The 20,806-nt window shown below is 62.0% G+C and overlaps 2 protein-coding genes across 7 annotated transcripts; one reads left to right on the top strand and one right to left on the bottom strand.

The window, feature by feature from the left end:
* The first annotated feature begins 357 nt into the window (after nucleotides 1–357).
* Nucleotides 358–11,827, top strand: AEBP1 (AE binding protein 1). The gene is made up of 22 exons (XM_082473434.1): nucleotides 358–450; nucleotides 844–2,454; nucleotides 4,103–4,459; nucleotides 5,000–5,062; nucleotides 5,190–5,261; nucleotides 5,411–5,545; nucleotides 5,623–5,688; nucleotides 6,389–6,466; nucleotides 6,604–6,687; nucleotides 6,799–6,852; nucleotides 7,491–7,600; nucleotides 7,678–7,817; nucleotides 8,151–8,235; nucleotides 8,335–8,479; nucleotides 8,582–8,667; nucleotides 8,830–8,953; nucleotides 9,222–9,418; nucleotides 9,510–9,689; nucleotides 9,902–10,253; nucleotides 10,334–10,473; nucleotides 10,621–10,720; nucleotides 10,932–11,827. Exons 2-22 carry the CDS (start codon nucleotides 2,202–2,204, stop codon nucleotides 11,537–11,539), a joined length of 3,429 nt encoding a protein of 1,142 aa, XP_082329560.1. The 5' UTR covers nucleotides 358–450; nucleotides 844–2,201; the 3' UTR covers nucleotides 11,540–11,827.
* Nucleotides 11,828–11,927: 100 nt separating this feature from the next.
* POLD2 (DNA polymerase delta 2, accessory subunit) lies at nucleotides 11,928–19,813 on the bottom strand (the record flags this gene model as incomplete). 6 transcript variants are annotated; one of them, XM_082473548.1, is made up of 11 exons in its annotated part: nucleotides 11,928–12,234; nucleotides 12,541–12,642; nucleotides 13,138–13,265; nucleotides 13,469–13,626; nucleotides 13,764–13,844; nucleotides 14,136–14,337; nucleotides 14,499–14,613; nucleotides 14,902–15,025; nucleotides 15,215–15,336; nucleotides 18,151–18,424; nucleotides 19,710–19,813. In XM_082473548.1, 11 exons carry the CDS (start codon nucleotides 19,788–19,790, stop codon nucleotides 11,942–11,944), a joined length of 1,680 nt encoding a protein of 559 aa, XP_082329674.1. In that variant the 3' UTR covers nucleotides 11,928–11,941. The 6 variants fall into 6 exon arrangements, with proteins under 6 accessions (XP_082329674.1, XP_082329677.1, XP_082329672.1 ...); XM_082473551.1 differs by having other exon boundaries at nucleotides 11,928–12,188; nucleotides 14,136–14,334; XM_082473546.1 differs by lacking the exon at nucleotides 19,710–19,813 and adding an exon at nucleotides 19,246–19,304.
* Nucleotides 19,814–20,806: the final 993 nt, after the last annotated feature.

The following is a 20,806-nucleotide window of genomic DNA, read 5'->3' as shown; positions in this document are numbered from 1 at the left end:
TTACTTGCTGTGATCAGATGGCCAGGGGGGCGGAGCTGGGATTTGACTGTAGGGACCAGCTCTTGACATAGTCCCACTGCCTTTCTAAGTACAAACAAGTGAGCCAGTGAACAGCGAAGGAAGGGCCTTGAAAGAAAGTGGTGAGAGAAGGCAGAGCCCCCTGGGTCCTGTCCCCAGTCCCGGGCTGAGCCAGCAGCTCCCACGACGCTCCCTGGCCGCTGCCTGTTCATCATCTCAGGCTCTCTTGGGTTTTCCCAACTGGGCCAAACCCTCAGACAACGCTGGCTCAGGGCTGACTGCTGCTAAACTTGACCCATGGGCTCCAGATGTGCTTTTTCTTGCTTCCTCATCCCATCAAGGAGGAACGTTCTGGGAGCTCTGACCTTAGGTGTCATACCCATTTGGGGCCAGCCAACATTTGCCCTTGGGGAAGACTTAAGGAAACACCAGGTACACATGGCATAACTCCCTAAGCCAACACCCATGGCAGACATTACTAATCGATCCTGGGATCCTCTGACTACCCAATCTACATGCCCCGGCTGCAGCTGGTCCATATGGTAGCTGGAGCTACAGTAAACACAGTTTTAAAAAACTGGGCTCTGGTAAGAGGAAGGAGAGGAACGTCTGTTTGTCCTGGTTGGGATCTCAGCTGTTTGGAAAGCAGTGTATCCCTAGAGGTGAAGAAATGTTCGTTGCGGGGAAATAGTAAAAGAAACCGTAGGAAAGGGGAACCGACCGCAAACATCTGTGGCTCCTATTTGGGTGGTGAGTGAACTGTTCCTGTGGTAGGTCCCAGCACCCAGGTTCGTCGGGTTGAAGGTACCCATCCTCTCTTGCCAGCTGGCCCATGTCCTCAGGGGTAGTGTCTGATCTCCTATGGCTTTGTGGCCCCTACATCTTCCACGCGGAGCTGGGCTCACACGCACCGCCCCTAAAATGTTCCCTTGATCTGACCTGGCTTCACCTGAGGCTGTACCATCTGCTAGAAGGGGGCCACATGAGCCAGCTGCTGCCTCCCACCTCCGTGCCGGGCTCTTCATCTGGGATCCCTCCCTCTGTGGCTGGGAGCGCGGGGGAGGGCCAGAACCCCCTGAGCTTGTATGGAAATCGCTGTGTGAGTGCTGAGTCCCTCCACACCCCTGACAGTCCATTCCTATGAACGACACATACAGTTTAATACAACTTGAAAGGCATCTCGTCCCTCCCTGCTCCATCTCTGACCCCACCTCCAAACTTGACCTAGTATGTCAGTACCTTGGGAGGGGAGGGGCAATCTTACATGGGGGCTCATACCCCCAGCAGAGCAGTTAGCCTGCCTTGAGGGGCGGTTTTGCACCTGTCCCCCTCACTAGACAGTGAATTCCCAAAGTGTGGTCCCTCCCAGGGGGACCAGCACAGGGCCCGGCTCTCATGGACCTGGGAGGTTAGCTGGATGTCTGAATGAAGGCTGGTGACAGTTCGCAGAGCTGCCAGGCCAAGGCTCCAGAGAGAGGAAAGGATAGGTGGGGACACTTCTGCGGGTCCCGAGATGGGGAGGGTCCCCGAGGCCTGAGTTCGTGGCTTGGCTCTGCCATCAGGGGTCCCGCTCACCTCCAGCCGGTTCTGGGGCATCTCGCCTCCAGTTCCCGTCCGGCTTGGGGGCGGTGTCGCAGACGGCGCGGGGCAGGGGCGTCGGAGCGCTCCGACCCGCACCCTCTGGACCTCGCATCCCCTCCGACGCTCCCTCCCTGCGGCCTTCCTTCCAAGGCGCGGGCCCCGGCCCGGGACACAGCCCGCAGTTCCCACTCTGGGAAGTGCCAAGCGCGCGCGGCGCCGGGACTGCTCGGCTCCCCCCGCAGCCCCTCCGTCCACGCCCGGCTCCTCCTCCTCTTCCTCCTCCTTCCCCGGGGGTGGGGGGAGCCGGCTCCGGAAGCCCCAGCACCCCCGCCCCGGCCGCCACTGGCGCTTTGGAGAAGGCGGTCCGCGCGCGGGAGCGCGCCACGCGGGACCTGAGCTCCCAGCCGCCGCCACCGCCTCGGAACCCCCAGACCATCCCTGAGCCCACACCGACCCCTGAGCCACTGCCCGTCCCGGAGCCCTCAGCGCCCCACCCCGGAGTCCCCTACCCACCCCGGAGCAACCCCCCCCGCCCCTCCCCGGAGCCCCCGCCCGCCCCTCCCCGGAGGGCTCCCCCCCGCCCCCCCGTGCGGGCCGCGACCATGGCGGTCCTGCGCGGGGCGCCCTTGCTCGGCTGCCTCCTGGCGCTGCTGGCACTGTGCCCCGGGGGGCGCCCGCAGACTGTGCTGACCGACGACGAGATCGAGGAGTTCCTCGAGGGCTTCCTGTCGGAGCTGGAGTCCGAGCCCCGGGAGGACGACGTGGAGGCCCCACCACCCCCTGAACCCACCCTTCCCGTCCGCAAAGCCCAGACAGGGGGCAAGCCGGGGGTGCGTCCGGGGGTGGCCTCAGAGGGTAAGAGCACCGGGTAGGGGTGGCCCTCGGTGTGATGGGGGGCCTCGGGGAGCCCTGCACCTCAGGCGAGGATGGCGGGCCTCGGTGGTGTCTGGCCGAGGTCCAGCCTGCCCAGCCTGAGGAATGGCTCTGTAAGGCACAAGAGAGCCCAGATATCTGGCGGGACACTGTGCCAGGCAGAGGTCATTGCTGGCTTGGAGCCCTTTGGGTTTGGAGACACATCCAACAGGTCCACTGCCCAGTGGAACTGGGTCCTCCCAATCCGTCACGCACAGCCCCAAACCCCCAGAGGGACTAGACATGAACTAACTGGGGACTTTGCTGCCCCCTGCCCAGGTCAGTTTGAACGGGAACGGCCCTGCCGTCCTAATGGGGCCACTCAGTCTGATTGTGGCACACACTGGCCATGCCCACACCACTGCCAGAGTCCCAGCCTCCAGCCTTCCCTGGGAAGGATCCCCAGCACCCTGCTGCCTGGCCTCCTACTCCAGGAGCACAGAGCCGGGGGAGGGCGTTGCAGAAGACCCTCGTCTCCACAAGGCTTCCAGGAGCACTGGGCAGTAGTCCTGGGTTACTGTGAAAATTAAACGAGGTGATGCATCCCCAAAGCATTTAGCCTAGTGCCTCTTATATAAGCAGTTGTCAATAAATCTTAGCTGTTTATTGTGACCTTCCGGACGGTGGGCAAGGGCCTTGCTGATCTCTCTCCCAGGAGACTGCAGGGCACCATCCATCATTCCTGAGGTCAGCAGCCCCTCCCCTTCACCCTGCTCTGGATCTTTCCTGGCTCCTCCCTGGGACCCATCTCAGCCTCCCCCGCCATTCCGGTCGAGATTGGTGTCCTGGCCTCTTGCGCGCTGCTGTGGCAGCTCTGTTTCTCCTGACTGTCTGCGTTTTGTAGAGTTTCCAGTATTTCGGTCATGTGGCCCCCACTCCATTACATTTTCAACAGGATTTGCTCAGGGGCCTGGAGGATTCCTACAGGCAGCCCTAGGCCCTGCCCCTGCTTCCTCCCTCCCCCAGACTCCGAGATGCGCGAGCAGCTGCAGTGCCCACCCATCCCTCTGTCCTCTGTGTGGCCTCAGGACCCCCTATGGTTATGGCTTCCAACCCACCCCAGACTCCCTACCCCTGGATAGGGGATAGCCCATGAGTGTCCCTTTTCTTTGAAGCTTTTCTAGCTTCAGAGAGGCCCCGGGCCCATGCCCTTTACTTTGTGTGGCAGTTGGCAGGGATGAGACTGCCTCCCCCTTAGACTGGGCACTCTCCCCAGGCCTGGATGGCTTAGTCACCTCTCTGCCCCTTCTGTGCCCAGCACAGAATAGTGGGCCCTGACTGGCCAAGGGGCCGTACGGTGAAAGAGTGGATTGTGAGATGCTCCTCTGGAGGTTTCGGTAGATGGGAGGACGAGGGCCTACCCCCTGGGAAGCTGAGCCACCCAGGCCAAGGTGTGGTGGTGACAGAAAGCCACTCCCAGCTCTGCCATGACTGCAAGTGGCTTAACCTCTCAGTTTCCCCCACCTGGGAAATGCAGGACTAACAGCAGCCCCTCTGCCCAGGTTGTAGGCACGCTGCGGGGTGGGGGGGGGGCACATGGGGCATAGAGGGGGTTCTTCATTGATTTTACCTGAGTCTGCATCTTGAACAGCACCTCCAGGAAAAGCCAAAGACAAAGGGAAAAAAGGAAAGAAGGACAAAGGCCCCAAGGCAACCAAACAGCCCCCGGAGGCGTCCTCCAGGCCACCCAAGAAGCCCAAGGAGAAGCCGCCCAAGGAGAAGCCGCCCAAGGCCACCAAGAAGCCCAAAGAGAAGCCACCCAAGGCCACCAAGAAGCCCAAGGAGAAGCCACCCAAGGCCACCAAGAAACCCAAGGAGAAGCCACCCAAGGCCACCAAGAGGCCTCTGGCTGGGAAGAAGGCCCCCATCCCAACCCCCTCCGAAAGCCCAAAGTGGCCACTGCCCCCACTCACCAGCCCCAGCCTCGAGGAGCTGCCCCAGGAGGGAGGTGTGTGCTGGCTCTTCTGAGACTGTGGGGCTCTGACCTGCTGGGCTGCAGGAAGAGGGGGCTGAGGGCGGGTCCCTGAGGCCCTGCCTCTCGCAGACCCTCAGAGCCCCCAGACCGGGTGGGCGCTGCGGCCTCGTTGTTGTCCCTCCCTCGGTGCCGCCCCTCCCCTGGGGAGGGAGTGCTTGGCAGCCTCGTGGGGGGGGGCTTGCCCTCCACCGTCCTGGGATCTGTCCCCTGGGCCCCATCCAGAGCCACCTGCCCACAGTGTCTCTGGGCTCCAAGCCTGCAGGTTGCCCGCCTGCTGGGGCAGCTTTGCGGCAGGTCCTCCCAGACAGCAGGGCCTGGGCTCCCCAGAAAGCCGCCCAGCTCTCTGGCCCCCTGGGAGTGCCAGCAGGGTGCTGAGGGCTGAAGCAGCCCAGGCCTCCCGGGAGTGAGCTGTTCAGGGGGCGTCGGCAGGGCCCAGGTCTCGTGGAGGCTCGCTGTGCAGCCCGTGGTCAGGGCAGGCCTCCCGTCCACCTGCTCCTGGGGTTTGTGTTGCAGACGGGCCCCTCCCAGATCCCTGGCAGGGTCCAGCAGGAGAGACCGACGTGGAGCGCCAGCCTGGTGAGTGGGCGCCAGCCGCCTGGCCTCAGGGTACCAACCGCCCTGGCTTGCTGGGTTTGTAGGGTGGGCCTGGGTGGCGGCGGCGGGGAGCATCTTCAATGAGGCGGCCACAAGCGCTTTCCCTCAGAGCCAGAGGAGGAGACGGAGCAGCCCACGCTGGACTACAACGACCAGATAGAGCGGGAGGACTACGAGGACTGTGAGTAGGGCCCTGCCCTCGGGCAGGCCCCGCTGGCCCCGCCTCCCCACCTGGACCCCGCCCCTGGCCACGCCTCCCCACCTGGACCCCGCCCCTGGCCCCGCCCTCCCTGGCCTCGGCCCAGCTCAGAGCGCCCCCCTCTCCCCCAGTTGAGTACATCCGGCGCCAGAAGCAGCCCAGGCCGCCCCCCAGCAGGAGAAGGCCGGAAAAGCTCTGGCCTGAGCGCCCTGAGGAGAAGGCTGAGCCGCCCGGGCCGGGGTTCGAGGCCCCGGAGGAGAGGATCGGTAGGATGCGGGCAGACTTGGGGGACGGGGTGCCAGGCGAGGGGGCTCTGGCTCACCCCTGCCTCCCACCTCCACAGAGCCGCCTCCGAAGCCGCTGCCACCCAACTATGGGGAAGGCTACGTGATCCCTGACTACGACGACAGTGAGTGCCTAGGGCCCCTGCCCTCTGCATCCCAAGGTCGGGCTGCCTGTACCTCCAGCTTGGTGGCAGTTACCTGGCCGCCCTCATCTGATTTCCCCCCTCAGGCTGGGTCTTCCTGGCTCCCGACTTCGCTCTTCCCCCCCATCGCCCTCTCTTCTGGCCTCTTCTTCCTGAGCCCCAGTGGGCTTCACTTTCGGGCCCTCCTGAGCTCCGGTCCTGGCCACCTCTCACCCCTCGCCCCTCGGGACTCCCATGCCGCCTTCCTCTCCCTCCTGCTCCCGGTCCCTTTGGACCCCGTTCCCCTCCTCCTGGCCTCGGTGCCCATCAACCCCTTGGCCCCAGCTCAGCCCTCCAGACCCCCGTTCCTGCCACAGGTGCCAGTCGTCCTTCAGGGCATGTCCGATGTCCATGCCCCACTCCCTGCCCAGCCTTTCCCCACCTTTCTCCGGGCCGCGCCCTGCTGGGGGGCCAGGCTGGTGACTTCCCCGGGGTCTCGCTCACCCCACCTGTGCCCAAGCAGCCTCCCCCTCCAGCAGGACCCTCCCTCCTCGTCTCAGCCCATCTGGACTCTTTAAGGCCCACCCTGATCTCACCTCCTCTCCTTGCGCGCCCTGTGCGCGGTCTGGCCCACGGGGCTCCTGTGGACCTAGGAGCCCCGGCTTGTGGTGGGCCATCTCATCAGGGCTCTCCCTCCCCACAGTGGACTATTACTTCCGGCCTCCCAAGCCCCAGAAGCCTGACCCTGGCCTGGAAACAGATGAGGAGAAGGAGGAGCTGAGTGAGTGGAACCGGGGAGCTGGCCCCCACCCCCCGCCCAGCCCCCCGGGCAGGCCTGACCCCCTCCCCACCTGCCCCCTGAAGCCCCCCTTAGCCCGGGGCTGAGCCGACAGGCCCTTCCCACCTTCCACCCTCCAGAGAAACCCAAAAAGGAGGGCAGCAGGCCCAAGGAGGAGGAGACGGATGACAAGTGGACTGTGGAGAAGGGCAAGGACCACAGAGGTGTGTCTCTGGGGGCTGGGCCCACACAACCTGGGTCCCCGTGAGAGGTCAGCCAGGCCCCCGGCTGCTCTGGGGCCCTCAGCACCTCCTCCCTCCCTTTTTTGCCCCCAGGGCCCCAGAAGGGTGAGGAGCTGGAGGAGGAGTGGGCTCCCGCAGAGAAAATCAGTGAGGCACTGGGGGTATGGGGACTGGGGGGCTTGGGGCAGCGGGACAGGTGTGGGGCGCTGGGAGTGGGCGTAAGGGCTGTGAGCGGCGGGGGTGCCGTGGGCGTGTATGGAGGCTGTAGGGCGGGTGTGACGGCTCTGGGGCCGTGCCAGGGCCGCAAGGTGACGGTGATGGGGCACGTGACCCACCTAAGGCCACACATTGGTCCCAAACGCGGATTTCCTGTTGGCACTCCAGGCCTCCAGAGCCCCTTCCTGCTCTTAAAGCCCTGTGATGCGAAAGGGAGAGGCCCTGGAGTGTCTCTGTCCTGGGCCTGACCCCAGGGGACAGAGCTCGGGGCACAAGGCAGGTGTGCAGATGGCCTCGATGCAGACAATGCCTGGGACTGGCCAGGCCCTGGGGTGGCTGTCCCTGTGATTTCATGTGAGCCCCACGGCCCCTTGGAGCCTGGCATCATCAGCCCATTCTCCAGAGGGGGAAGCTGAGGCTCAGGGTGGGGAAGCACAGGCTGGGGCACAGCTGCCCTAACTGGTGCCCCCTGATGTGAGGGGAAGTGGGCGCTGGGCTCCTCCGTTCTGAGTTCGGTGGAGGGAGGGACGGAGCCAGGGGGCCACCAGCCTGGGGTGCCATGTCCCCAGAGTGTCCCCCCATCGGGATGGAGTCGCACCGCATCGAGGACAACCAGATCCGGGCCTCCTCCATGCTGCGCCACGGCTTGGGGGCACAGCGTGGCCGGCTCAACATGCAGGTGGGTGTCGGGACGGGCCCATCTCCCAGCTGGGTAGGGGTTCCCTGCCTGCTCAGCCCCCCTGCTGTCCCCGACAGGCCGGCGACACTGAGGACGACTACTACGATGGGGCGTGGTGTGCCGAGGACGACTCTCAGACCCAGTGGATCGAGGTGGACACCAGAAGGACCACCAAGTTCACGGGCGTCATCACCCAGGGCCGCGACTCCAGCATCCAGTAAGTCCGCCAGGCTCACAGGCACTTGGTGGAGGCAGGTGGCTCCAGGCACAGCTCTGAGTCCCGTTCAGAACCTTCCAGTGGGTCCTCCAGGGTCCCCCCCCCCACCCGCCACTCCTCGGTTATGGCCGGTCGGTTCCCTGGGTTCAGATAAGCAAACCAATCGCCCACGGCCACGCAGCGGGCATGGCAGCCTCTCCCAACATCCGGGCCAACACCACACACCTGCTAGCTCTTAGGTTCTTGGGCCCAGAAGAGGGGGCTCAGGCCGCCTGAGGGCCTGGACCTGGGGCGGGGAGAGCAGCCTTACCCTGACCACCATCTGCTCCCCAGTGACGACTTCGTGACCTCCTTCTTCGTGGGCTTCAGCAATGACAGCCAGACATGGGTGATGTACACCAACGGCTACGAGGAAATGGTGGGCACCTGAGCCCTCGGCTCTATATGTCCCTCGTCTGAACCACAGGTGGGCTCTCAGCTGGGGTTGGGGGCTGCTCTGAGGCCTGCCTCTTCCCAGACCTTCCATGGGAACGTGGACAAGGACACACCCGTGCTCAGCGAGCTCCCAGAGCCGGTGGTGGCCCGTTTCATCCGCATCTACCCACTCACCTGGAACGGCAGCCTATGCATGCGCCTGGAGGTGCTGGGGTGCCCCGTGTCCCGTGAGTGCAAGGGGCTGGCAGGGGCATGGATGGGCAGCTGGGGCAACCCACGGTGGGCTGGCAGGTGGCCAGCTCAAGGCCCTGCTTGCCCACCCTCTGCAGCTGTCCACAGCTACTACGCACAGAACGAGGTGGTGACCACCGACGACCTGGACTTCCGGCACCACAGCTACAAGGACATGCGCCAGGTTGGGGTGCTTGTCCTGAGCCCCGGGACTGGGCTCAGGGCTAACAGGGGAGCCTCCCCATAGAGCAGACCCAGGCCGTGGGAGAGGTGTGGTCACTGGGGGTGGACTGGGGGTGGCGGGAGTAGGTGGGCTGCGTAACTCTGTGTCTTCTCTGGCACCCAGCTGATGAAGGTGGTGAACGAGCAGTGCCCCACTATCACCCGCACATACAGCCTAGGGAAGAGCTCACGTGGGCTCAAGATCTACGCCATGGAGATCTCGGACAACCCCGGGGATCACGAGTTGGGTGAGGGCCCCGACAACTCCCTGGAGGCCTGGCCCTCCCCACGCCCAACAGATTATAGAGGCAAGGCCCTGGCACTGCAGCTGGGTCTGCGCCGTTGATGTTTCCAGCTCACCACCTCCCACCTGTCTTTGGAGCCCCTTGCTGGGCCCTACAGTCCTCAGCCACCCTCACCCCCCCTGGGGATGAGGCCGGTTTGGGTCCTTCCTCAGATCCCCTGGGCCTCAGGCCTCGGGAGGCTGGTTGGTTGCTGAGGCTCCTGCCCTTGCAGGGGAGCCTGAGTTCCGCTACACAGCTGGTATCCATGGCAACGAGGTGCTAGGCCGAGAGTTGCTGCTGCTACTAATGCAGTACCTGTGCCGCGAGTACCGAGACGGGAACCCGCGCGTGCGCAGCCTGGTGCATGACACGCGCATCCACCTGGTGCCCTCGCTGAACCCTGACGGCTACGAGGTGGCAGCACAGATGGTGGGTGGAGGGAAGGGGGTCAGGGCGGGGCCAGGGTGGGGCAGGGCTGGGGGGGTGGGCTGCTGATGCTGACCCCCACCGGCTCCCCTAGGGCTCAGAGTTTGGGAACTGGGCGCTGGGACTGTGGACCGAGGAGGGCTTTGACATCTATGAGGACTTCCCGGATCTCAACTCTGTGCTCTGGGGAGCTGAGGAGAGGAAATGGGTCCCCTACCGGGTCCCCAACAACAACCTGCCCATCCCTGAACGCTACCTGTCTCCAGACGCCACGGTGAGGCTGCAGCCTGGCCAGCAGGGCCTGCGGGAGCAGCCCAGACCCTGGGGTCCTGGAGCTCGGGACCTGGGGGTGGGCTGTGGGTTACCCAGCCCGGGCGCTGAGACTGCAGGGCCTTGGAGGGACTGAGGGGGCGTGAGTACCAGTATGGGGTCTACATGGAGGGTGATGGAGGCTGTGGCCCACACCTCACATACTGGCCATCCTAGGTGTCCACGGAGGTCCGGGCCATCATTGCCTGGATGGAGAAGAACCCCTTCGTGCTGGGAGCGAACCTGAACGGCGGTGAGCGGCTCGTGTCCTACCCCTATGACATGGCCCGCACGCCCAGCCAGGAGCAGCTGCTGGCCGCGGCCATGGCAGCCGCCCGGGGAGAGGACGAGGAAGAGGCATCTGAGGCCCAAGAGACCCCAGACCATGCCATCTTCCGCTGGCTGGCCATCTCCTTCGCCTCTACCCACCTCACTATGACCGAGCCCTACCGGGGAGGGTGCCAAGCACAGGACTACACTGGTGGCATGGGCATCGTCAACGGGGCCAAGTGGAAACCCCGCTCTGGGAGTGAGTCAGCCTGGGAGGGTCGGCGGTGGGGCATCTGGTGTGGGCAGGGGTGACTGCGGCTCTGTGTCTGCCCTGCCCAGCTGTCAACGACTTCAGTTACCTGCACACCAACTGCCTGGAGCTCTCCATCTACCTGGGCTGCGACAAGTTCCCGCACGAGAGTGAGCTGCCCCGAGAGTGGGAGAACAACAAGGAAGCTCTGCTCACCTTCATGGAGCAGGTGTGGGGGCTGCGGGGGGGCAGGTGGAGGAGCGGGGCAGCATTTGGGGAGAGGGTGGTGAAGGGCGAGGGGACCCCGTGCACGGGGCAGGGCAGCAGCAGGCCCAGTGGGCTCTCCATGTGGACACCCGCCCTGCCTCCCCTGCAGGTTCACCGCGGCATCAAGGGGGTTGTGACGGACGAGCAGGGCATCCCTATCGCCAACGCCACCATCTCCGTGAGCGGCATTAACCATGGAGTGAAGACAGGTACACAAGTGCATACCTCTAGCCGCTCCGCTTCCCGAGGTGGGGCACTGAATCTGTACGTGCCGTTGGCAAGGCAAGCCTGGCCTGCCCAGCACGTCCCTGCTCCTCTGGAGCCCCCCAGACAGAGGGAGGGGTAGGGGGATCTCGGACAGGAGGACTGGAGCCTGGGAGGGGGTACTCCTAGGCAGCCGAACCCGTCCTCCCTCTGCAGCAAGTGGTGGCGATTACTGGCGCATCCTGAACCCCGGGGAGTACCGCGTGACGGCCCACGCGGAGGGCTACACCCCGAGCTCCAAGACCTGCAATGTGGATTACGACATCGGGGCCACCCAGTGCAACTTCATCTTGGCTCGCTCCAACTGGAAGCGCATCCGGGAGATCATGGCCATGAACGGGAACCGGCCCATCCCGCGCATCGACCCGTCGCGCCCCATGACCCCCCAGCAGCGGCGCATGCAACGCCGCCGCCTGCAGTACCGGCTGCGCATGCGCGAACAGATGCGGCTCCGGCGCCTGAATGCCACAACCAGCCCCTCCACCGTCCCCACGTCGCCCCCCACCCCCCCGACACTGCTCCCCACCCCCTCCTTCGCCCCCTCCGCCGCCCCGAGTTCTACCCTGGGGCCCTGGCACTTTCCACCCGAGACCACAGCTGACTGGGAGGAGTCAGAGACCGAGACCTACACGGAGGTGGTGACGGAGTTTGGGACAGAGCTGGAGCCCGAGGAGGGGGAGGAGGAGGAGAGAGAGATGGTCACGGGCCAGGAGATCCCCTTCACCACAGTTGAGACCTACACAGTGAACTTTGGGGACTTCTGAGAACAGGTCTGCCAACGCGCGAGCTTGCACCAGTAGTCACATTGCCTTGGCCTGCTCAGCGGCCATCAGCAAACAGAAAGACCCCCGGTGTGGACCCTGCCAGGAGGGGGCATGAATGTGATGGAGACCTAGGAGCCAGGGTCTGTGTCAGGCGTCTGCTCCACCTGCCACTCTGCTGCAGGGCCGGGGTGGGGCAGCTTGAGCGAGTCCAGGGGAGGGGGGGCAGACTTCTCAACTATCTGCTCAGGCCACACCAATAAACCAAGCTCACGGCAGATGTGTCACTGACCGCTTGCCATCCTGACCAGCTGGGAGAGGGGAGGAGGAGGGAGGCTCCCTCCACAGGAGTGCCCTGGCCCACCACCAGCTCTGCCCAGCTCAACACCAGTAAACACTCACGGTTTATTTACAAAGCAAAAGCTGCCATGGTGCTGACGCCACGGGGAAGGAATAGCCGGGGCCTCTCTGGACAAGGCCGCCTTTGTGAGTCAGGGGCCCAGATCCAGGCCTCCCAGGTCCTCCTCCTCTGCCCCGAAGCCTGAGAAGCTGATGGGCTGGCATGCCAGGCTGCGCAGGTTCACAAGGCAGGCGGTCTGTGTGGCACTGAAGTCCGGAACAGCCACCAGCAACACTGTCTGGTCCTCGGGGCCTGCAAAGCAGCCACGTGGGAGCGCACCTTAGGTTCTGGGTGAGGCCTGTCTCAAAGGGAAGTCACCAAAAGTAAACAGGAGCGCCCCCATCAGCACCATGGGAGTGTGGACCACAGAGGCTCCTTGAGACCAGAAACGAAAAGGGCCAAGGACACCATAAAGGTCCAAGGCTAAAGCCACACTGACCAGAATGAGCTCTGGTGGGGACAGTTTCAGTCCCTGCAGAGCCTGGGCTGTCCACCCGTGGGCGCCTGGACACTCCAACACAGGCTTTCTCTGAGCCTTGGCCCCAGCTGAGAGCGTGTCACTCGCGTCAGCCCAGGCCTGGGACCCCCAACAGACAAAACTTACCTCGGATGATTTTGGAGCCAAAGCGGAGGGTGTTGCCACAAAAGTAGACATGAGGGCACTCCAGAAAGATGAACGGGTCGGTTTTATAGAAAGGGTAACAACCTGGAGAAAGAGGACCTACAGCTGAGAGTGGGGCTTCTCAGCCTCAGCACAGGGGACACCTACACATTTGGGGTAGGGCTGTCCCGTGTAGGATGTGGGGTGCCATCTCACACACGTGACCCTGTAGCAGCCCTGCAGCTGTCACAACAAAAACATCTCGACATTGCCACGTGGCCCCAGAGGCAGGGCAGTGTGCTCTGCTGCTGCCGCCTTCGCCCTTCTGGATGGGCACCGGGGCAGCGTGCAGTGCTCTGACCAGCCCTAGCTCCCAATATGCTCCCATGGCCTTCAGCCCTAAGCAGGGCCTTGGCCATGAACAGACGTAAGATTCCAGAGTAGCTCCCAAAACAAACGTCAAGCTTTGGGGCTTTTCTTAGACAGGTCACGGCTAGGCTGCTGGGTGCAAATCCAGGCTGGGAACCCTCCGAGCATGATAGGAGCCCCTCTGGCCTTCCCCGGCCCTTTGCTCCACACCACGTGTCTGAGTCCCAGTACCTAGGGTGTCAGGGGCTGTAGGGCTGATGTGACGGACTTGCAGGGTCCACTCCAGGATCTCCAAGTGGTCCTCCATGCTGCTGTACCGGAAGATGTCACTCACGTTCTGTCCCGACGTCCCCAGGAATCTGCAAGGCAAGGCTCGGCTGACCCCACCCCGGGGGGCCACCGTCTGCACTCCTCCCACGGCTGCCGGCCCAGAGATCACCTGGCACCCTCACAGGGAGTCCCGAGCCCGACTCCAGGTGAGCCCTCCACAGCCCTGGGCCCAACCCTCCCCTCCTGGTGCCACCGAGGCAAAAGGCCAGGGGTCAGCCTGGAGTGTGGCTACCTGACTCCGTCGATGGTGGCCTGGTAGGGGTTGGTGACCAGCTGGAGCGTGGAGTAGGCAGTGGCCAGTGGGAACATGCAGGGGTGCAGGGGCTGCTGGGGGAGCGTGTAGTTTGTTGGGTCAAATTCGCCTGGCATCACATCCACGGGCACGGAGGCCTGGAGGGCACAGGGGCAGGGGAGCTCGCAGGGCCCAGCTCCCTCCATACGCACCCCGCTGGAGCCCACCTTCCAGTGCCCAACTGCAGTGCCAGAGACCCCGATCCCGAGCCCTGGCCTGCCCCCAGCTCACTCACGCTCAGCTGCAGGAGGATCTCGTCCAGCATCTTGACAGCCTCCACGCTGGCTGCCTGGGTCTTCTTGGTTAAGTACTTGGCCTGGGAGTAGAAGCCCATACACAGGCTGTCAGGCCCCAAGGGAGGCTTACATCAAAGGGATACCCAGAGCCCCCTCCAGGAGGGCTGAGAGCAGAGCAAAGCCCCACCCGCAGGGGGACAGTAAGAGTTCTGGGCCTCAGGCCCCCACCACCGCCCTCAGAAAGCAGGGCCTGAGGACAAGGCCGGGCCCCCAGGCACAGGAGATTCCTGGGTCACTAGACCTGCGAGACCCCGTGCCCGACCCTCCATGGGGAAGAAGGGGCTTGAATGCAGGCAGGGGGGATGCCATACCTTATTGATGGAATCCCTGCTCTGGGTGTTGTGGCTGAGGAGGTTGCCGGCGAGGATGACCCGGGAGACGTGGGCGGCGCTGCACTGCTCCCCTTCATCCCCAAGCTGCCCCGTCACCACGTCCACCAGCAGCTGGGTGCCCAGCAGGCTCTCACCCCCGCCTCCACCCAGGCCCAGGCCGGACACCAGCAGCACAAACCTGCTGGAGAAGTCGGGGTCTTCCTGGGTGCTGGGAAAGCAGGGGGTCCCCCAGGAGGGCCGTGTGGAGCTCCTGGTGGGGCTCTGTCACCATCACAGGGGAGCAGGGGCCAGCGAATGTGACTCCCCTGGACCACTGGCCAGACCCGGGCCCCTGCTCCTCACCTGTCCGTGTCGAGGGGGCGTGTGGGCTTCTGAGGAGCAAGCCCTGCAAAGCAGTGGTCCTCCACCAGGAACTTCCCGTTGTCTCCTGCAGAGCCCAGCACAGCCAGGACCGTCCCTGGAGAGCAGCAGGGTCAGGCCCAGGAGGGGGGCCCGAGGGGCTACCACCCGCTTCCAGGCACCCAAATGACAAAACCAGCCAGCTCTCCTCTGCTGGTGAATTCTCACTGAGGACTCAGGACTGGGCATCTGCTTCCTGGAGTCAAGTGCCTTCGGGCGGAGGTGGGAAGAACTGACCCCTACCTGGGTCTCACCCACCACCTGAACCCAAACCCATGGCTGAAAGAATAATGCAGGTGCTCGCCAGCACCCAGAGGTGCGGGCCACCCGCTCCCCACTCCCCCACCTGTGACCAGCTTTGCCACGTCCATGGTGCCCGCCAGTTTGATACGCTGCAATTCATCTTCCAAGATCAGTTCATCGTCTGCGTGGATGTATTTGCTCCGAGGAGGCTGGGGGACCAGGTTGTGCTGGAATTCAAAGATGGGAGTGGTCATGGGGCCAGAGCCCACTATGGCTCCCGTGCCACATCAGTGAGATGGCCCTGCAGCCCCCTCCCCCATGGGCAGAGGCCCAGCCCTGATTCCCAGGATCCAAGGCACGTGGCCCCATCAGTGCCCCCGGGGAAGGATTCTGGGGGCAGCCCGTGTGGGCCTCACCTCTTCGCTGACCTCCCGCAGGATGGAGGGCTGGAGCAGCATGGCCTTGAAGAGGGTCCCTACCACACAGCACTTCTCCCCAGGCTGCAGCTCACACAGCTTCTTAACTAGGACTCCGTGGCCTGCGGCATGAGGGGTATGAGCTCAGAGACGAGCCCCCCTCCACCCCCTCACAGCCACGGAGCACTGCGGCCCTGGGGCCCTGGCCTCCACTAGGAGGGAGAGAACGTCAAATGCAAGGACCCCTTAGACCTCAAGGATCACTTGGCCCCAGGGGCACAGAGGGACTCTGAATGTGCCTGGGCTCTGGCTGCCGAGTGTCCTCGCAACAGAGGCAGACATGCAGAGAAGGCGACGTGAAGACGGGGCAGAGACGGGAGGGGTGCAGCCGCGGGCCCAGCGGTGCCGGGGCAACCACCAGAAGCTGAAGAGGCAAGGAAGGACGGGAGGGAGCGCGGCACTGCCGACACCTGGCTTTCGGACCCCTGGCCTCCAGAACTGGGAGAGAATCAATTTCTGTTGTTTGAAGGCACTCAGTTTGTGGCTTTGTTGTTTATTTCAATGGCCACGGGAAGCTAATGCAGAGTTTCTTCACTTATACCTAAATTATAACGCTGATCCTTAGAAAGAGGTATGCCAAGTCTCAGCACAGCCCTGCCCTAACAATATTACAGTTTCCTTTGAGAGTTTGGATTCTTTCATCCGCCCCACAAATGCCTCGTCATCTGAAAACAGACATACCCCAAATTCAAACTTCATATCCCCACCCACCCCATCCTGCTCCCTGTGGAGTCACCAGAGGGCCTGGGATCCCAGAGAACAACACACAGGAAGCGTTAGGGACGGGCAGGAAGACAGGCTTGGGAGAGGGGTGGTATGCAGGGGTCACTCGGCTGGGCAGGAGGGAGGAGCCAAGTCCCAGAAGGCCTGAGGGTTTGTTAGTACAGACCCCAAGCCTGGAGAAAACGCTAACAGGAGGTGATGGGATAATGTGGACTCGGGACCAGCCCTTTCCTTAGCCCGGTGACTCCAGCACATGTCCCTCCTGCCCCGGAATAACCAGGAACATCCCACAGATCCACGCCCTAGGGAGCGAAGGGGAGTAATTCAAAATAAGATAAGGAGGGCGCCAGCACTGGATAGAAATGCCAGACGCCAACAGAGACAACAGATGCCAAAGCCACAATGTCCACCAAGCCCTCACTCAGCCCCAGGTGGCCATGCCAAGCCCTGCGCTTGGAATTCTTCCACCCCCGACAACACGCCATTGGAGATATTATTACCCCACCACCTGGCTGAGGAAACTGAGGCACAGAGAGATTAAGGAACATGCCCGAGGCTACCCAGCTGAGATCCAGTGTGCATGTGTGAGCACCAGGTAGAACCACACGGCCCTGTGCTGAGGGCGGGACATCTGTCCATCTGGGCGGAGTGTGGGCGCCAGGCCATGCGCCAGCACTGAGAGTGAACCCGAAGGCCCATCCTTGCCCTCGCTGAGCTTCCGGCGCAGAGGGAGAGGCAAGAGCAGGAAACGCGGGATCTGCCGCTGGGACAAGTGCTGCAAACAGGCAGGAGTGAAGGCAGTAGATGCGGAGAAGGCCCTGCTGGCCCAGGCGGCCTCTCGAAGCACAGGATGTTTAAGTTGAGGTTGTGAAGGAAGCCTGGGGACAGAGTGTGCCGGGGACAGAGCGTGCCAGGCGCAGGGAGAGCCAAAGTTAAGAAAGGGCTTGAGGTGTTCAGGAAACTTGTGAGTGGAGAGGGATGAATTCTGAGATGGACTGAGCTCTGGGGAGGAAGCCTGGCCACGCAGAGAAGCCAGGTGGTGAGTGAACGATGCTGCCTACTGTCAATCACCCAGCCAAGGCCCCATTCATCGTGGGCCCCACTCTGTGAACAGAATAAAATGGCTGCTTTCTGTCCCTGGGCAGCTTTGTTAGAAGAGAAACCTGGCGCGGATATGTATATACGTGTAGCTGATTCACTTTGCTGTACAGTAGAAACTAACACAACATTGTAAAGCAACTGTACTCCAATAAAAATTAATTAAAAAAAAAAAAGAAGAAGAAGAAGAGAAACCTGGTACCACAGCAGATGCTGCTGTAAAGAATCTAAAAGATGACATTGACCTTAGGCTCGAGGAGGGTGTCCTCGAGGACTTCAAGGAAAGTGAGGGAAAGGCATTGGGAGCCAGAGGAAGGAGACCCTTGTTAATGTGGCAGAGAAAAGGTGAATAACACTTTTGCCTGCAGTAAAGAAAAAAGAAAACATCTCTGATACGATGATGTAGCTAGGAGATCGGGTCACGTGTTCTCCAGGCTGCCTATAATAAAACCAGAGTCAATCCAGCTGACCTGGTGGAATGGGATAGGCCTGGGAGCCAGTGCTTCCCAAAGCTTTCCCAGTGGTTCCAATGTGCAACCTGGGCTGAGACCCAGCAAGCCTGGTGCTGGGCAGGGGGCAGGCAATAAAAATGAAAAAGACACGGTCTCACCCACAAAATTTCAGTTTAAAGACATAACAGATGAATTGAAAACTACGTGGAAAGCCACCCTTTTTGTTTTGGAATTTCGTTTGTTTGTTTGTTTGCACCGTGAGGCACGTGGGATCGCAGTTCCCCAACCAGGGATCAAACCCATGCCCCCTGCATTGGAAGCGAGGAGTCTGAACCACTGGACCACCAGGGAAGTCCCAGAAAGCCACTCTTATAAATAGTAACAATGGGGTGATGGGGCATCACCCAAAAGTTGAAGGTGGTGGGGGTCCTGCTTCATCACGAATAACTTAAAGCAGGAAAGATCACCAAGGAAGAAATGGGGGAAAAAAAGAAAAAGGCCTGCACTGCCTGGGCCACTTGATTAGGAAAGACAGACGACCCTAAGGGTCTGGAGATTCATGCCCAACAAACCCAGAAGCACTTCCCCAAACTCATTACTTACCCCAGCGCTGCTGGGCCCGGCTCACCAGGAAGGGCCTCATCTGGATGAGGCGGGTGGCATAAATGTGGGCATACTGCCGGCTAAAGCTGCGCTCCCCCAGCCGGAAGGGCTGCGAGGAGTTGGTGTAAGTCACCACGGGCACCCGGGCAAAGGTAGCGTTGCTGGCTGATGGTGGGGACAGCAGAGTGTGGGCCCTCTGGGCAGCCTGCTCAGAAAACATGTCCGTGCTTGATGTGTCCAGACTGCTGTGGCCGGGACAGGGAGGAGGTGGTCCCTGAAAGAACACAAACGCAGTCCTGCAATCCCTGCAACCTCCACGGCAGCCGCATCCCTAGTGTGGCTCCACTGCACCCACAGGGCACTGAGGGTGGGGGAGACTTGTAGTGCACACCAGACTTCGGCCAGAAGAGCACCTGGAACTCGACTATGTTGGATACCAGTGTCTCACCCTGTAACCTGCAAAAAGGGAGATGAGGAAAGCTAGGAAATGCTTCTCCCACCTGGAGCTCTCCAAACCCATCTCAAGTGTCCACTGCCTGCTCCACACCTCAACCTGGACAATTATCAAGGTCTCAAATTCCATGCCCCAAATGGAATTCCTCATCTGCCTCCATCCAGCTCCCTGGCACCTGCCCCATCTCAAGGCATGAGGCCAGCCTTATTATTACACAAGCCTACCATAAAATAATTAGCCTATGATTAAAAATATAAATAAAACAAAACATAAATCAGTCACTTCTCTGCTCGAAACGCTCCAAAGGTTCCCCATTTCACGGAATAAAACCCCAAGTCCCTACAGTGGCCTATGAGATCTGTCCCACTGGTCCTGCCCTCCTGTCCCCCCACCAGGAGACCTGCTTTTCTCCCTCAGGTCCCTCAAGTCTGCTCAAACCTCACCTTCTCCACCTGCAACCCTCCCCGGCACTTCTTCTCCTCCAGTGTTTATTGTTTTCCATGGCATTTACCTTCCAACAAACAATACATTTTAAGTTTATTGTCTGCCTCCTCTGACTAGAATAAAAGCTCCAGGAGAGCAGAGGTATCAGCACCTGAGCCCACTTTCCAGAAGCAGCCCGGAGCCCCACTGAGACGTACTGTAGACGTCAGATCCACAGCAGGTTCCAAGATCAGTGCGTGGAGCAGCTCAGTCATTTCTTTACATGCGTACAGGGACGATAATAGTTTGCATGGAATGGGTTAAAAAAGAGGTGGCACTAAAACCGATTTCTTCCTCCCGCCTTTTTAGCACAGCTATTAGGTGGCTTGAATTCTGTCCCTATAGAACAGCTCTGGGCTGGGACGGTATCTGAATCAACTTTCTGCCCCAAAGTGCAGACCGGGGGCAGCGCTCTGGCCGCAGTCTCGAAGGAGCCCCGCGGCCTGAATCCTCAGGCCACGGCCACGGCCCGCACCCTGGGGCCGTCTTGGGGGATACAGCAGAGAGCCTGCTCAGACCTCCCTCGCGAGATGCCTCTTAATCCGCCGCCACGCGAGGACACCCAAAGAGCCAGCCCCCCCCCAAGCATCCACGCGGCCCGGGGAAGCGACACCCCACTCACCTCGCCGCACGCCGCGTCCCCGCCCACAGCCGCGCGCCATCTCCCGCCAATCCGCGCGCCTTGCCCCGCCCACAGAGGCATCCCACCAGTCACCGCGTGCTCCACCATGCTCATCATCGCGGGGACCGCCCGCCGCCGCGCGCCGCCTCCCGCCACTCCGCGAGCTTCGCCCCTCCCACGCTGCATCCCGCCAATGACAGCGCGCTCCACATGCTAATCACCCCCCAGGGCTCTCCCACAGCCGCGCTCCGCCCCGTTCATTGACGCACGCCCCGCCCCTGAGCTCTGCGCGTGCGCCGGGTCACGCCCCCGATTCCAAGGGAAACGCGGGGCGGGGTTGCAGTTTCGGGACCGGTGTGCACGCGTGTGCGCCGTGACGCCCCGACCCGGCGTTTCCCGGAGGTCGCTGCGCCTTCCCGAGAGTTGGCGCCCCTTGCGCCACCCCAGGACCCCGCTGGGTGCCCGCCTCTGCGGTGGACGGTGGGAGGGCTGAGGACGATGGTTGCACCGCCCAAGGGGAGCGGTTACTCTGCCGCAGGTCCGAGGACAGGGCCGGGCACTGGGATCCAGGACAGCGGGGGAGGACTTAGAGTTAGGGTCAGGGAAGCAGACTGGCTGTCTGAGGCCCTCCGCACGGGGCCAACAGCCCTGCCAGCCTGCACCCAACACTCCCTGGTCTCTGTTGTCCTCACTGCCTCTCGTCATCCACACTCCTCCCTACCCACCAAGGATTCCTCGTGCCGTCCCGCACTTCGTGGGGGCTCTTTTCCACATCTCCACCAATCCACATCGCTTGGAATTCCTAAGCGAGCCCGAGTGGCCCTTCCCCATGACGCTTCCTCTCCACTCCCACCAGCACCGGGATTCAGTCTCTTTAGCACATGCTGTTCTGCTGGTTCACTCTGCATCTGTTTCCCAAGTCCCAGTCTTGTCTCCGCAACAAAGTAGATAATAGTTATGGATAACACATAAAAGCCCTTGCTATGGACCTGACACTGTTCTAAATTCTTGACACATACAAATTCAGCTAATCCTCCAATAACCCTTTGAAGATGAGGAAACTGAGGCACTGAGAGGTCACACGGCTAGTGAGTAAC

Source organism: Balaenoptera physalus, assembly GCF_965194825.1.
Source record: "Balaenoptera physalus genome assembly, chromosome: 8".
NCBI classification, from domain to species: domain Eukaryota; kingdom Metazoa; phylum Chordata; class Mammalia; order Artiodactyla; family Balaenopteridae; genus Balaenoptera; species Balaenoptera physalus.
Note: the sequence above shows the minus strand (reverse complement) of the source record. Positions and strands in the feature narration are given on the sequence as shown.

Excerpts from the sequence above, each read along its gene's own strand:
- AEBP1 (XM_082473434.1), top strand. The coding sequence starts at position 2,202 with ATGGCGGTCCTGCGCGGGGCGCCCTTGCTCGGCTGCCTCCTGGCGCTG. Across the intron at positions 5,546-5,622 it reads GGCCCCGGAGGAGAGGATCG|AGCCGCCTCCGAAGCCGCTG; the intron begins GTAGGATGCGGG and ends CCACCTCCACAG. Across the intron at positions 10,721-10,931 it reads TAACCATGGAGTGAAGACAG|CAAGTGGTGGCGATTACTGG; the intron begins GTACACAAGTGC and ends CTCCCTCTGCAG.